Source organism: Aphidius gifuensis, linkage group LG3 (genome assembly GCF_014905175.1).
Source record: "Aphidius gifuensis isolate YNYX2018 linkage group LG3, ASM1490517v1, whole genome shotgun sequence".
NCBI classification, from domain to species: domain Eukaryota; kingdom Metazoa; phylum Arthropoda; class Insecta; order Hymenoptera; family Braconidae; genus Aphidius; species Aphidius gifuensis.
Genome location: NC_057790.1, coordinates 16,161,824 through 16,178,172, shown reverse-complemented (window position 1 = coordinate 16,178,172; position 16,349 = coordinate 16,161,824). Strand labels below are relative to the sequence as shown.

Genomic DNA, 16,349 nt, shown 5'->3' with positions numbered 1-16,349 from the left:
AGAACGATGCGCACTTAATGGAATACGGAGTTGAAAAGATCGAGTTAAATAAGGTGCTTTTTATTGCGTGTTTATTTTTTTTCTTATTTATTTTTGCCCATGCGTAGTTGAATGCGCAGTCAGCAAAAAGTCAGTTTGCAACAGCGTAGTACATGAGGGACTGGATCGGCTATGATTTAATTCTTATTTTTTAAGAATTATTTGTTTGACGCCACTGTTTTTGTCCCATGTTTGCATAATATGCGCATGTGTATGATCATGCGCATTGAAGTGAAAAAAATAAACACCTAAAAGAAAGCACTTAGAGTTAAACCGGGGGTCCATAATTCAGAAAGTCTCATTTTTTCGGATCTTCAAGATGGTGTTGATTGAGTCCAGCAATTTAGATAGGCACTCACGTCCGCCATCTTGAAGATCCAAAAAAATGAGGGGTGCGTTCCGTGGCTATCCAGTCCGTACGAACTCCAAAATGGCGGAGTTTGGAAATATTTTGATCCTTTGTTGTGGTAGACCTGTTTTTTTTCATTTGAAAATAATCTGATCAAATTTGACATTAGCCAATTTATTCGACAGATTTGAAATATTTAAATAGAAACTCTGTCAACTTAAACCTGAAAAAAATAGTAATACTTAATATTTTAAGTTTTTATAAATCTCTGGCCTTCTCTTTGGCTATAGTGATGTATCATTGTAAGTTTTAACATTATTAGAATTTTCATTTTTTTCGTCGCCATTTTGAAGTTCGTACGGACTGAGTAGCCACGGAACGCACCCCATGTTCCGTGGCTATCCAGTCCGTACGAACTCCAAAATGGCGGAGTTTGGAAATGTTTTGATCCTTTGTTGTGGTAGACCTATTTTTTTTCATTTGAAAATAATCTGACCAAATTTGACATTAACCAATTTATTCGACAGAAATGAAATAATTAAATAGAAATTCTGTCAACTTAAACCTGAAAAAAATAGTAATACTTAATATTTTAAGTTTTTAAAAATCTCTGGCCTTCTCTTTGGCTATAGTGATTACTGATTAGTGATGTATCATTGTAACTTTTAACATTATTAGAATTTTCATTTTTTTCGTCGCCATTTCGAAGTTCGTACGGACTGGGTAGCCACGGAACGCACCCCTGTATACCCTTAGGGTCGGTTTTCACTCACAGCTTCATGACGCGCGACACCAAGCGTCTTGACGCAAAGCACCCAACTTCTTGACGCAAAGTGTCCAGCTTCTTGACGCGCAGCATGAAACTTCATGACGCGCAGCTTGTTTTGGCCGCCATTGTTGTTTACATTCTGTCAAATTTAAAACATGTGACCTTTTTGACAGAATGTAAACAACAATAACGGCATAAACTAGCGCATCGTAATTTCATGCTGCGCGTCAGAACACTGCGTCAAAAGTTTTTGCGATCAAAAAGTCGGCTGCTTTGCGTCAAGACTCAAGACGCTTGGTGTCGCGCGTCATGAAGCTGTGAGTGAAAACCGACCCTAACTCGGAAAATTCTAGTTACTTCTGGCAATATAAAAAACTTGCCTCGTGGTCGTGGTCAGTTGAACTCCGGACGTTGCTATTGGCACTATTCCGCATGCTCTATAATATAGCATGCTGGTAAATATCCCGCATGCGAGATAAGTGACGGTCAGATTGAAATTTACATTATATAGCATGCGCGTACGTTCAGTATCTTTACCAAAACTTCGATACATCGATAATAATTCGAGGCTACTCGGCAACTGGCGCATGCTATATGCGCGTAGAGCTTATGCTATATACATATATTACAAGGCTAGATTTTTTACTTAGCTAAATTTTTGCTTGCTTCAAATTTTTACTTAGCCAAATTTTTTACTTAGCTAAAATTTTTTGCTTAGCTAGAATTTTGTCCAGCTAGATTTTTTACTTAGCTAAATTTTTTACTTAGCTAGATTTTTTACTTAGCTGTAATTTGTAGACAAACAATCGATAGAGCATGCTACATATGTATAGAGCAGGCTATATTATCGAGCATATATACATGCTATATGTCATGGAGTAAAATTACTCCATGCTATATGGCATGTATACCATCTATAACCACATGTTACATAATTTTATCCCTCACCTTGGTTTTGAATGGCTAAGTAAAATCTCGCTGAAAAAGTTTACAGCTATAGTAAAAGAATTTGGCTAGAAGTAAACAGCTAAGCATAAAAACAACTAAGAAATATAATAATGTATCGATTGTTTGTATACAAATTACAGCTAAGTGAAAAATCTAGCTAAGAAATTTAGCTAAATAAAAAAATCTAGCTAAGTAAAAATTCTAGCTAAGTAAAAATGCTAGCTAAGTAAAAAAATCTAGCTTCAAGTAAAAAATTTGACTAAGTAAAAAATCTAGCTAAGTAAAATTCTAGCTAAAAGTAAAAAATTTAGCTAAGTAAATTTCTAGCTAAGAAGTAAAAAATCTAGCTAAGTAAAATAATAATGTATCGATTGTTTGTCTACAAATTACAGCTAAGTAAAAAAATTCTAGCTAAGTGAAAAATCTAGCTAAGTAAAATAATGTATCGATTGTTTGTCTACAAATTACAGCTAAGTAAAATTCTAGCTAAGTGAAAAATCTAGCTAAAATAAAATAATGTATCGATTGTTTGTCTACAAATTACAGCTAAGTAAAAATTTAGCTAAGAAATAAAAATTTAGCTAAGTAAAATCTAGCTGAAAAGTAAAAATTCACAGCTAGTAAAAAATCTAGCCTTGTACATATGTATATAGCATGCTCTATGCGCATACTTAGCATCGCCAGTTGCCCAGTAGCCTCGAATTATTATCGATGTATCGAAGTTTTGAATATAAGATACTGAACGCTGCGCATGCTAATAACAAATACCAATCTGACCGTCACTACATGCCAAGATATTTAACGTAAAATAATATAAACATGCGGCTAATCCCAATAAACACTCGGTGCTATACATATGTGAAAATATATTGATGTTGTTTTTTATGTTGTTTATGTATCTGGCATAGTGGCATGTCTCCACCAGGAACCAACTGTAAATTAATTTAAATGATCGGCGATAATGATGATATACCATGTTGACTTGACTATGGACTACACAAGAAGACTATTTAGAAACCTAGAGAGTCTTCTTGGGACTACAAAACCGGCCCTATGACGCACTATGACGTATGTACATACGCCGTATTTCCGTATGGATACATACATTTGTATGTATTGTACTTATAATAACAATGTATACAAATGTATGAGCATTATATAAAATGAATAAAATACAATTAAAATATAAGCTCATAAATTGATATTTACCTATGTGTACCTATGTAATAATAATATCTTGAATTGTTGGATTTTATAAACTACATTTTACAAAAATGATACCAAGTGAATACAAGTGATTTCTATCGTTTGAAGCATGAGCTATTGATAATATTATATTAGCTTTGCTGCATTTTTTAACAGAATAAAAATTGGAGCAGAATAGAGCAGACGACAACTCTTGTTTGTTAAAGCTGTACTCCTGCTACTACTGTCAAAGGTGTTATCAATAAAACATCAATAACAAGAGAAAAACAACCAAGTAAAAAAGTACGTTTTTCTAATTACCAACAAATCAATTCTAGTACTTAATTTCAGTAACATCATAATTTTATCTACACGATCTTCTAAATAAAACATCCACTTGCATCCACTTGTCAATTTATAACCTAAAATATCATGGCTTATTAAAAGGCAATCTTGATCATTTGGTTTGATTGGTTTTTTATTCTCAAAATTCATTGAACAAACTCTATTATTCAATTTATAAATTAAAAAAAAAAAGAATCATTTATAGGTACATAAAATTACTAAGCTGCAACAATTGCATTCATTGACAATATGTAAACAATGTTTTAATTGAAAAAAAAACAAAGCTGTTTTTACAATAGTTGCAATGTTAAAAAGAATAAAATTGTTTGTTGTAAATATACTTTACAATTGAGATAAAACAACAGCTGTTATTTTCGTAGACTAAACAAGTGTACCTATATGTGTTTTTTTTTTCTATGCCTTTTACACTACTTCAGTCAAAACACTGTAAAAATTGAGTTAATGAAGTCTCCACATTCAAAATGACCACGTATACATAAATTTATAAATAGCTATCTCAAAAAAAAAAAAAAAATGTTTTAATATTTTTTACAGATGTCGGACTCGGAGAGTGACTTTTCGGGGAACGAAAGTTCTGATCGAGCTCAACCAATAAGTGATTCTGAAGACAATCGTTCTGTTAAATCCAATAGATCACGTTCAAAATCAAGATCACGTTCAAAGTCACATTCAAAATCACGTAGTCGTTCAAGATCAAGATCATTATCTGACGGTGGCAAAGATGATGAAGCCGAAGAAGGTGAAGAAGAAGAACCTGAACCAGAAGATGAGCCTGAGGGTGAAGATCTTCATGATAGTGAAGAAGACGAAGACGATGAAGAAGATAATCGCCCACGTAAAAGAAAAAAGAAAGATCGTTTTTGTGGATTTATTGATGATGAAGCTGAAGTTGATGATGATGTTGAAGATGACGAAGAATGGGAAGATGGTGCACAAGAATTAAGTGTAGTTGGTAATGATGTTGATGAACAGGGACCAACTGCCCGAGATATTGAAGGCCGTCGAAGAATGACACATTTGTTGGGTGATGACAATGTAGAAAATCTTGCTGAATATTATACAAACAAGTATCGTGATGAATCAGCTGCAGCAAGACATTTTGGTGATGGTGGTGAAGAAATGTCTGATGAAATAACACAACAAACTCTTCTTCCTGGTGTAAAGGATCCAAATTTATGGATGGTCAAGTGTCGTATTGGTGAAGAAAAAGCAACAGCTCTTTTGTTAATGAGAAAATTTATAACTTATCAATTTTCACCTGAGCCAATACAAATTAAATCAGTTATTGCACCAGAATCAGCCAAAGGATATATATACATTGAGGCATACAAACAGCCTCATGTTAAAGCTGCTATTGACAATGTTGGAAATTTGAGAATGGGAATATGGAAACAACAAATGGTACCAATCAAAGAAATGACGGATGTACTGAAAGTTGTCAAGGAACAATCAGGATTAAAACCAAAACAATGGGTTAGATTGAAGCGAGGTATTTACAAAGATGATATTGCTCAAGTTGCTTATATTGAAATGGCTCAGAATCTTGTTTGTCTTAAATTATTACCAAGAATTGATTACACAAGACCAAGAGGTGCATTACGAACAGCTCAAAGTGAATCAGAGGCATTAAAAAGAAAAAAAAAACGTCGACCACCTCAAAAGCCTTTTGATCCTGAAGCAATTCGTGCTATTGGTGGTGAAATGACATCTGACGGTGATTATCAAATATTCGAAGGTAATCGTTATTCAGGTAAAGGATTTCTTTTGAAAAATTTCAATATAAGTGCTATTGTTATTGATGGAATTAAGCCAACTTTATCGGAGCTAGAGAAATTTGAAGAATCACCAGAAGGTATTGATCTTCAGCTTGGATCAATGGGTCCTTCAGCAGGAAAAGAAGATGGTGCAGTTACACATTCATTTAGTAATGGTGATAATGTTGAAGTTTGTGAGGGAGAATTGATGAATTTACAAGGTAAAATTGTATCTATCGATGGAAATATGATTATGGTAATGCCAAAACATGAAGAATTAAAAGATGCATTGGAATTTCAAGCAAATGAATTGCGTAAATATTTTACAATGGGTGATCACGTTAAAGTTGTAGCAGGAAGATATGAAGGTGATACTGGTTTAATTGTTCGTGTTGAACAAAATCGTGTTGTTTTATTTTCTGATTTATCAATGCATGAATTGGAAGTACTTCCACGTGATCTTCAGCTTTGCTCAGATATGGCGACTGGTGTTGATAGTTTTGGTCAATTTCAATGGGGTGATTTGGTTCAATTGGATGCACAAACTGTTGGTGTTATTGTACGTTTAGAAAGAGAAAATTTTCATGTATTATCAATGCATGGAAAAGTAGTTGAAGCAAGACATCAGGGTCTTACTAAAAGACGAGAAAATCGTAATGCTGTTGCACTGGATCATCAACAAAATACAATACAAAAAAAAGATATTGTTAAAGTTGTTGATGGTCCACATGCAGGTAGAGAAGGTGAAATAAAACATTTGTATCGTAGTTTTGCATTTTTACATTCACGTATGTATGTAGATAATGGTGGTATATTTGTTTGTAAAACACGACACTTACAGTTAGCTGGTGGTACAAAAGCCACAACTTCAGTTTCACCAATATCTGGTTTTATGTCACCACGAATAGCATCACCAATGCATCCCAGTGGTGGAGGTGGAGGTGGATTTGGTGGTCGTGGTGGTGGCGGTGGTGGTGGTCGTGGTAGAGGACGAGGTAGTGGTGCAAGAAGAGATCGTGATCTCATTGGTGTAACAATAAAAATTACTGGTGGTCCTTACAAAGGAAATGTTGGTATTGTCAAAGATGCTACGGAAACTACTGCTCGAGTTGAGCTTCATTCTACTTGTCAAACAATATCAGTTGATCGTTCTCATATTGCAAGTGTTGGAGTACCAACGAAAGACGGTGGATTCAGCTCTTACTCAAAAACACCAGCATATACAACTGGTGGACAAACACCAATGTATGGACGCGATGGATCTAAGACTCCAATGCATGGTTCTCAAACACCAATGTATGAAAATGGTTCAAGAACACCTCATTATGGTTCAATGACACCAAGCCATGATGGATCACGAACACCTGGTCAATCAGGTGCATGGGATCCTACAGTCACTAATACACCAGCTAGAAACAATGATTTTGATGCTTATTCAATAGACGAAGGCAACTCACCCGGTTATGCACCAGGTTATCCATCAACTGGTGGTCCATTTACACCACAAACTCCTGGAACAATGTACGGCTCTGAGCAGAGTTATTCTCCTTATCAGCCAAGTCCAAGTCCTGCAGCTTCTGTTACAGCAAGTCCAAGTCCAGCTGGTTATGTTGCTACACCCAGTCCAAGTGGCACAGCATACACAACAAGTCCACATGGTGCATTTAGTACAATGTCTCCAATTGGTTACAGTCCAATGACTCCGGGTATTGCTGGTAGTCCATATAATCCACAAACACCTGGATCAGGTTTGGATACTGGAATTGGTGGTATGATTGGCAACACCGAATGGCACACAGTTGATATTGAAGTTAGAATTCGTGACTCTAATGATCCAGCACTTGCCAAACAACAGGGAATCATTCGTGGTATTTCTGGTGGTATGTGCGCAGTATTTCTACCAGCTGAAGATAGAACTGTAAATCTTGTTTGTGAACAACTTGAACCAGTTGCTCCAAATCATGGTGATCGTGTTAAAGTTATTATTGGAGAAGAACGTGAAGCAGTTGGTACACTTTTATCAATCGACAATCAAGAAGGTGTCGTTAAACTTAATACTGGTGAAGTTAAAATGTTACAGTTGAAATATCTTTGCAAAATGAAAACTCCAGCGTAATAATATTAAATATTTTATCCGAATTGAACATAATTAATATATGTATGTATGTACTATTTTTTACAAATAGCGTATATCATACATAAAAAAAAGCTGATGAAATTAGATAAATTTAAATTTATCTAACGAAAATATGTTTGACTAGATTAACGACGATTTTTTAATTAGTTTTTTTTTTTTTTTTTTTTAAATAATTATACATACTATTTACACATTTTATTGACAATTGTCCTGCTAGATTAAACAATTATTTTTTATTTTTTTTTTTAATTTATAACTTTTAGCTGTTAGCTGACAAAGACGAATTGTAATTAGAAAATAGTTTTGGTTAATCATGAAGAATTTCGACATCATGTTGGTTTGTCGACATGACATCACATTAATGCATCAAGTAAAACATGATTTTGTCTGTTTAATTAATTTTTTGTAATTAAATTGAAAGTTAATAAACAAAATAAAATAGTATGACTTGGAAGTAAAATAATTATTCCAAAAAATTGTTTGAATCGTTTAACAATTTTATTGAAACAAAAGTTTATTTAAAAACTCAATAATATATTTGTCCATCAATAAAATAAAAAAGATTACATATCATCAGTCGAGACTGCATGATATCAGTTGATCCTGTAATTTCGATTTTTTTGGCATTTTCTAAAACAAAATAATTTCAATATAGTAATTTATTTTATTCTAAAAATATTTATTACTGCTATTTAATCTTACCAGTAATTTCTAATCGTTTTTTTCGAAGTTCGTTATGAATCCAGGCTCCATGCTGAAGACTAACTCGATTAATCATGAAAATTGTATTTTCAGAAATGCTTTTTTCCAACAATAAATTTGGAAGTGTTTTTATAAATTCCTTCAACTTTTCTTCACTACAAAATAAAAAAACATAAATAAAATTAATGACAAGATTATTTTAATAATTTAATATAATCTTACCTATGAAGTTCAGTCAAACTGTGATCAAGTACAATTTCACCAAGTATATTAAATAATTGTATTTGAAGTTCTTTTTTAGGAACTCTAAGACTGACACTAATTATTTTATTCAAAGTTTTGCTCAATTTAATTCTATTTTTGTATAAAATTTTGCTTGAATTTAAAAATAATTCTTTGAGTAATTTAATAAATTGATTAAGAGAATTATTGTCATTAACATGACTCCAATTATCTAATCTGTCATTGATGTAGTCTAAAATTTTTTCAAATCCATCTTTAACTTCGTCAGTCATTATCATACATCTTGATGTCATCCATAAATAAACAAAACAAATACCAATATTTTCAGATAAACATTTGTCATTTGTCTCAGAATCATTGTCTCTTTTGTTGGATCTTTGAAGACTTTTAACTTGGCTGTATGGAAATTTTAGCATAAAATATTTACCAAATGTTGTTTGAAATGTACGAGCAAACCAAATATTGATATCTTCATTGTCAGATTCTATAACATCAATACAACCAATAATTTGTTGTATTATTTTTGTTGTTATTTTTAGAAAACTAACTGCTTCAATTGATATTGCTGAGGCTAAAACATGAATATTATTTTCTTTGGGTCTAACTTCAAGCCAACTCTCCATCATTAAATGCATCAAAACATCAATATATTTTTTAAAATTAACAACTTCATTGTCATTACTAACATCTTCATTATCATTTTTAAAATTAATTTTAGAATCATTCATATGATGTGGTTGATAAAGCTCAACAAAATATGTATTTTTATCAACAAATATTTTTCGACCTTCATGCTGACTATTTCCAAAACTTTTACATCTTTTTTCAATAATTAATAAATTTAAAATACTTGATAAACTTTCAAAAACTTTGATACGCCATTTGATACTTGTGTGTTTGGAGCCCAATGAAAGAGTCAATTGTCGCGAAACTTGAGATTCTTTATTATGTTTTGACACCATGTCCAAAAAATTAGAAAGAATTTTTTGTGAATTTTTTGCAACAAGTGAGCCACAATTTTGCACAAGAACATCCAAAAAATTAAGTGAATCTTCTTTTATAGCTGAATCAATATGAGTCATGGCACATTTAAGATAAGATATAAGAACATCTGAGAATGGAGATAGTTGTTCATTTGGTATTGGACCTAACAGCAAGCTAAGAACTTTAAGAATTTCTCGACGAATATTAGACTCTTTATCGAGTGTTAAAACACATATTCCTTGAAGTAAAGATCCCAAGTTTGAACTTAAAATCCTCGAGGAATTATTAAGTATAACTTCTTTAATTTCTTTTGTTGCTTCTTGACGTACTGTAGAATTGTGATGTTTTAAACGTGACAAAAGATCCTAAATTAAAAAATTTAACATTAAATAAAATTAATTATAGGTACTTTATTAATTTAAAAATATATATTACTTTAATGTTTAATTTTCGACGACTGAGAATTTCAGATTCTTCATGTTGCTTGAGTTGTTCTCGGATTATAATTTTTTTGACTTTAAATGTCGTATCAGTTATGTTAGTTCCTGTTGGTAAACCTTTTTTTGTCTTTAATTTAACTTTTGCCTTTTCGGATTTAAGATATTTTTGATGTCTTTGATTTTTGCCCATTTTTAATTAACAATTTTAGTTCAAGGATAATAATTATTTAAACAATACTATATTTAACATAGGGTTATGTACTTTATGTTTTTTATAATTTTATCAGGTAAATTTAACGTCAAGCCATGTGCTTACTGCTTAGTTTATTAAGGCCCATTTTTACTGCTGGAACTATTTTTCAACGATAAAGACGAGTGTACACTACGTAATATTTTCCATATATTTAATACTACTATATTGCGCATCGCCTATGCTTTCCCATAAGTGGGCTGTTCGGATTTTTTACGGTGCCGACAATCTCTCTGTTGCAGTCATACTCCTCGACAAAAATTTTTTGCGCATGTCCAAATAATCCGTTCGGTTCACACGTATACACAATGAATTTGTATGCGTTGCAGAATGTTTCCGAGCTCTCACTCGAATAATAATTCGGACATGCGCGAAAGATTTTTGTCCACGAAACGCTATAACACGACAAGATGTCTACTACATAATAATCCAATTTAAAATCATATCCTATGCGCAATATAGTAGTATTAAATATATGATATTTTCATGGTATTTAGCAGAGTTGGGTAGGTAAGATACCATGTAAGATACTGTATCTTACATCATTGGTTTCATACATCAAGGTATCTTACACTGCGTTACCAGCGCCTCCTATGATTTTTTAGTGGAACCTTCATGCCACAATTTTTTTTTATTCGATGAATACATGTCATTTATTTATTAAATAAATAAAAATCCCAAGAACAAGCAGTAGCTAAAGAAAAGATGGAGCTAAGGAATTACAGTTGCTGCAGTGGGTATAAGGAATTATTTTTTGAGCAACTGTAATTCCTTAGCCACGCATCTTTTCCTTAGCTACTGCTTTTCCTTGGACATTTTTATTTATTTTATGAATAAAATACATGTAAATTTATTTTTTTAAAATACAAATGTCCAAGGAAAAGCAGTAGCCGAGGAAAAGATGTAGCTAAGGAATTAAGGTTGCCAAAGAATTATGTTTCAAGGAAATAATGTTGCCTAAAATATAATTCTTTGACAACCTTAATTCCTTAGCTACATCTTTCTAGCTATACTTTCATAAATATTTTTATTTATTTCAAATAAAATTACATGCATATTATTTATTTGATAAATAAAACTGTCCAAGGAAAAGCAGTAGCTAAGGAAAAGATGTCGCTAAGGAATTACAGTTGCCAAAAAAATTCTGTTTCAAGCAACATTAATTCCTTAAAACATAATTGTTTAGCAACATTAATTTCTGCACCCGTATTCAGAGGATGTTCTCATTAGGACTTTTTTTTCCGATGGCGGCGCTTGTGAACTTTTTATATAGATTTTACATAGAAAAGCTTCACAAGCGCCACCATCGGAAAAAAAAAGCCCTAATGAGAACATCCTCTGAATACGGGTGCCGAGCTATATCTTTTCTTAGCCACTGCTTCTCCTTGATATCTTATATATTTATTTAACAAATAAAATACATGTACCAACATATATCGAGCAATGACAGCTAATTGTCGAGTCGACAGTCGGTAAGAATGTTCAAAAATGGCGTCTCAGGTATCTTACAGTTTCTTACAGTATCTTACTGTAAGTGTAAGAAACCTCAAAAATCGACCATTTACCCATCACTGGTATTTAGCTACGAGAGCACCACCATGTGGCGGTCAAAAAGCGACGCACTATTGTCAACAAACAGGTTTTCTGGTCTTCTTAGACAACGTGGTGTATGACAATACTTTTCCATGCTTTTCCAAAAACTGACTTTGAGTGTTAGTAACAATTGGTAACAATAGTAACTAATTGTTGCATTGTTGTCTGTTGCCTGTTGCTGACTTTCTCTTTTTCTTATTTATTGAATTATGTCATTGGTTTAACAAATTGATTTGAATTCATTATATTTGTTTAAACAAGTTCATGATTAAGAAATCATATCGAATTATATAAATTCCAACGCGTAAATTGGACTATCTGTCTTCATTTGATTGGAAAAAAATACCTATACAATATTTATTTACATCAAAAATTGCAAATCTCACATACTCAAAACCACTCAAAACATTTTATTGCAAGGTTTGTTTTTATTATTATTATTATTATTAATAACTTATTAAATATAATTGAACTCGGATGATTTATTAAATTATTATTTAAATGGATAGTGTTCAGAGTGATAAAGATAGCTTGCGGATGCAAGCACTGTTGCTGAAGACGTTGAAGAATCAGTTCAAGAGGTAATACAGTGTCAGATATACAATATAACAAGATGACCAGCAGTAAACGTAATACTTTCCAAGACTTGTCCAATATGGAAGAATTGGATTTGAGTTGTGACAGTTTATCAGGTATTTCACAAGATGTATTCGAGGGAATGAAATCTTTGATTAAGTTAAATTTGAGTTCAAATATACTGACCGATTTTGAGCCCAATATGTTCAACGACTTGTCTAATCTCAAAAATTTAAATATCAGCCGTAATCTTTTAACATCCTTGCCACAAGGAATTTTTAATGGATTAGAATCTCTAGTTTATTTGAATTTGTCTCACAATAAACTGACAAATCTTGAGTCAAATACTTTCAACAGCTTGTCTAATCTCGATGAATTGGATATCAGTTATAATAGTTTAACATCTATTTCACAAGATATATTCGAGGGAATGAAATCTTTGACTAAGTTAAATTTGGAATCAAATAAACTGACCAATTTTGAGCCCAATATGTTCAACGACTTGTCCAATCTCAAAAATTTAAATATCAGTAGTAATCTTTTAACATCCTTGCCACAAGAAATGTTTAATGGATTAGAATCTCTAGTTTCTTTGAATTTGTCTGGAAATAAACTGACAAATCTTGAGTCAAATCCTTTCAACAACTTGTTGAATCTCGATGAATTGGATATCAGTTATAATAGTTTAACATCTATTTCACAAGAAGTATTCAATGGAATGAAATCTTTGACTAAGTTAAACTTGAGATCTAATAAGCTGACAAGTCTTGAGCCTTATATTTTCAACAACTTGTCCAATCTCAAGCGTTTAAAAATCGGTGGTAATTTTCTAACATCCTTGTCACAAGAAATGTTTAATGGATTAGAATCTCTAGTTTCTTTGAATTTGTCTAACAATCAACTAACAAATCTTGAGTCAAATCCTTTCAACAACTTGACCAATCTCGAAAAATTGGATATCAGTTTTAATAGTTTAACATCTCTTTCACAAGAAGTATTCAATAGATTGAAATCGCTTACTGAAGACTTAAGTTTGGAATACAATAAACTGACCCACATTGAACCTAATACTTTCAAAAACTTGTCGAATCTCGAGCGTTTAAATATCGGTGGTAATTTTTTAACATCTTTGTCACAAGAAATGTTTAATGGATTAGAATCTCTACTTTCTTTGGATTTGTCTGACAATCAACTGACAAATCTGGAACCTAGTACTTTTAATAATTTGTCCGATCTCTGTTATTTAAATTTCAGGAATAATCGTTTAACATCTCTTCCTCGACAAGTATTCAAAAAATTGAAATCTCTCGGACATTTGGTTTTGGATCAGAACAAATTAAAAAATCTTCAGCCTGATACATTTAAACAATTGTCAAATCTTGTAGACTTATTTATCGATAATAATAATTTAACATCTCTTCCACATGGAATATTCAACGGCTTAAAATCTTTAGAACTGTTGCACTTACAATCAAATAAATTAACGCGTCTTGAAGCTGATATTTTTAATAGTTTGCGTAAACTTGAAACTTTAGATATAAGTCATAATAGACTAACAGAGCTTCCAATCGATATTTTCAAGAAAAATAAAAAACTTACAACCTTGTCTTTAGAATCAAGCGAGCTTATATTTAAGCCTAGAGTTTTTACTTTACCTTTATCTAGTTGAAAAAGTTATATCGTCTCAATGATAAAAATAATAAATTTAATCTACCGAAAACGATAAAATGTACATACCGATTCTAAAGCAAGAATAAATACAAGTAATCTTGTCACTATATTGTTTTTATATAAAAAATAAAACTTGTAAAATTTTTGAATAAAAGTTTGATTAAATAAATTCACTGTCTTGTTATAATAATACCTATATGATATGGATGGTAAAAAAAGAAAACGTATTTCAACAATTGGAGTTGATTCATCAAAAAATTATCAAATATATTCAGTTAAAATGGGTTCTAATCGTATTTGTAAAAATGAAATTATGAAAAAAGCAGTCGATTTTTTAATTTTTCATTAAATTATCCAAATAATAAATTGATTGAAGAATTATCATTATCGAGAAGTTCAACTGTACATCTACATAAATATATCAATAAATTAACATTTATGACAACTCGAAAAAGAAAATCAAAAGAAACCGATTATATTGATGAATTATTATGTGAATACAAAATATTAAGAAAAGAAGCAGGTATTAATACACCATTTTATAATGTTGATTTCGTAGTTGTTTATTAGCTCAAAATATTATAACATTTGAAACAAATTTTGCGAATAATATCATTGTAAATTCTAGCTGAGCAAGAATAGGTAAATATTTAAAATTAGTAAAAAAAATTTAAAATAAGAAAAAAAGAAAAAAAATACTAGATAAATTATTTTATAAAAATATTCGACCAACAGAATTAAATGATGATAAATTAATAATGGATATATTTCATGGTTTTGAAAATTTAAATTTCATAAATATTGAAAAAAAGTGGTACTTATTTTTAGGGCTGTTTGAAGTATTATCAAACGTAGACGGTAAACCCTAAAAATAAGTACCACTTTTTTACATAAATGAGTCTTTTGCTGATGGATTTCAGGTAGATGTTATCTACACTGATTTTGCTAAAGCATTTCATAAGGTTCCATTTGTTGGTCTGTTGGTTGCTTTGGAAGAGATTAATGTTCCTGTTGATCTAATTTATATTATTGCTTCGTACTTGAAGGATAGAGAAACATTTGTCATAGTAAATAATATAAAATCAAGGACATTTTTTCCTTCATCAGGGGTTCCTCAGGGGTCAAACCTTGGGCCTCTTTTATATTTATTACATCTCTTTTATTACTCTTATTATATTACATCTATTTATTACTCTTTTATAAATAGAATTACAAAATATGTTCATTGTCACACTCTGTTCTTTGCTGATGATGCAAAATATATTCACAAGTAAAATCACTTGATGATGTGTTGTCATTGCAAGATAATTTAGATAAATTTGCTTATATGTAAAAAATGGGGATTAAAGTTGAATGAAAAAAAATGCGAGGTGATGATGTTCAGCAGGTGTAGAAAGGTAATCAATTGGCATTACATATTAAATGGGGTAGTGCTGAATAGGTCAATAATTAAGAAGGACCTGGCGGTAGTATTTGACACAAAGTAATTATTCCACATATAAGTAGCATGACTTCTTCTGCCTTAAAAATATTGGGTACCCCCCTGGTAGAAATATTTCTCCAACTTTTTTCGCTTTTTTTCCAACTTTCTCCATCTTTTTACGAAAATGACCCATGGTTGGAGAAATGGCGAACAAATTTCTCTAACCTTTCTCCAACCGAAAATTTACTTCAACTTTTTTCCAACTTTTTTCAGCCATTTCTCCAACCTGAAATGTACTCCAACTTTTTTCCAACCTTTTTTCAACCAAAAACTTACTCCAACTTTTTTCCAACTTCTCTCCAACGTTGGGTCATTTTCGTAAAAAGGTGGAAAAAGTTGGAAAAAAAGCGGAGAAAGTTGGAAAAAGTTGGAGAAATATTTCTACCAGGGTATGGTTGTAAGAATTAATAAGAATTTTGTTGGTTGTGCAACATTAGAATTATTGTATAAAACTTTAGTATTAACAAAACTTGAATATGGTGTACTTATATGGGCACCTGAAGCAGTGTATTTATGCAAAAAGATTGAGAGAGTTCAGAGGAGATTTGTAAGACAGTTATATTGGTGTAAAAATAATATTTGGCTAGAGAATGAATATGATAATGAGACATTGTGTAAGATATCTGGTTACATGGATTTAAAAAGAAGAAGAGACTTGATCTTGACTACTTTTTGTTTGAATTTAATTAATTCATTTATTTATTGTCCAGCAGTACTCCAAAAAATGATAATAAACATTCCTTACATTAACACAAGGGAAAAAAAGCAATTGCCTTTTTATCCTCTTGTTAATGCATCAAGATTCAATAATAAAAAAGTTTCGAATAATTTAATGCTGTCAGTAAATAAATGGGTAAATT

General features: G+C 31.4%; 3 protein-coding genes across 3 annotated transcripts; 2 read left to right on the top strand and 1 right to left on the bottom strand.

Moving 5' to 3' along the window:
- Window positions 1–3,107: 3,107 nt before the first annotated feature.
- LOC122852070 (transcription elongation factor SPT5) lies at window positions 3,108–7,911 on the top strand. The gene is made up of 2 exons (XM_044151644.1): window positions 3,108–3,593; window positions 4,191–7,911. The coding sequence occupies exon 2, from the start codon at window positions 4,191–4,193 to the stop codon at window positions 7,524–7,526; it is 3,336 nt and encodes a 1,111-aa protein (XP_044007579.1). The 5' UTR covers window positions 3,108–3,593; the 3' UTR covers window positions 7,527–7,911.
- Window positions 7,912–8,023: 112 nt separating this feature from the next.
- On the bottom strand, window positions 8,024–10,259 carry LOC122852081 (testis-expressed protein 10 homolog). The gene is made up of 4 exons (XM_044151660.1): window positions 9,912–10,259; window positions 8,472–9,841; window positions 8,250–8,404; window positions 8,024–8,177 (listed from the first exon to the last, which is right to left on the bottom strand). Exons 1-4 carry the CDS (start codon window positions 10,104–10,106, stop codon window positions 8,074–8,076), a joined length of 1,824 nt encoding a protein of 607 aa, XP_044007595.1. The 5' UTR covers window positions 10,107–10,259; the 3' UTR covers window positions 8,024–8,073.
- A 1,639-nt stretch (window positions 10,260–11,898) lies between these two features.
- On the top strand, window positions 11,899–14,045 carry LOC122852082 (insulin-like growth factor-binding protein complex acid labile subunit). Its single transcript, XM_044151661.1, has 2 exons — window positions 11,899–12,179; window positions 12,269–14,045. Exon 2 carries the CDS (start codon window positions 12,373–12,375, stop codon window positions 14,002–14,004), a length of 1,632 nt encoding a protein of 543 aa, XP_044007596.1. The 5' UTR covers window positions 11,899–12,179; window positions 12,269–12,372; the 3' UTR covers window positions 14,005–14,045.
- Window positions 14,046–16,349: the final 2,304 nt, after the last annotated feature.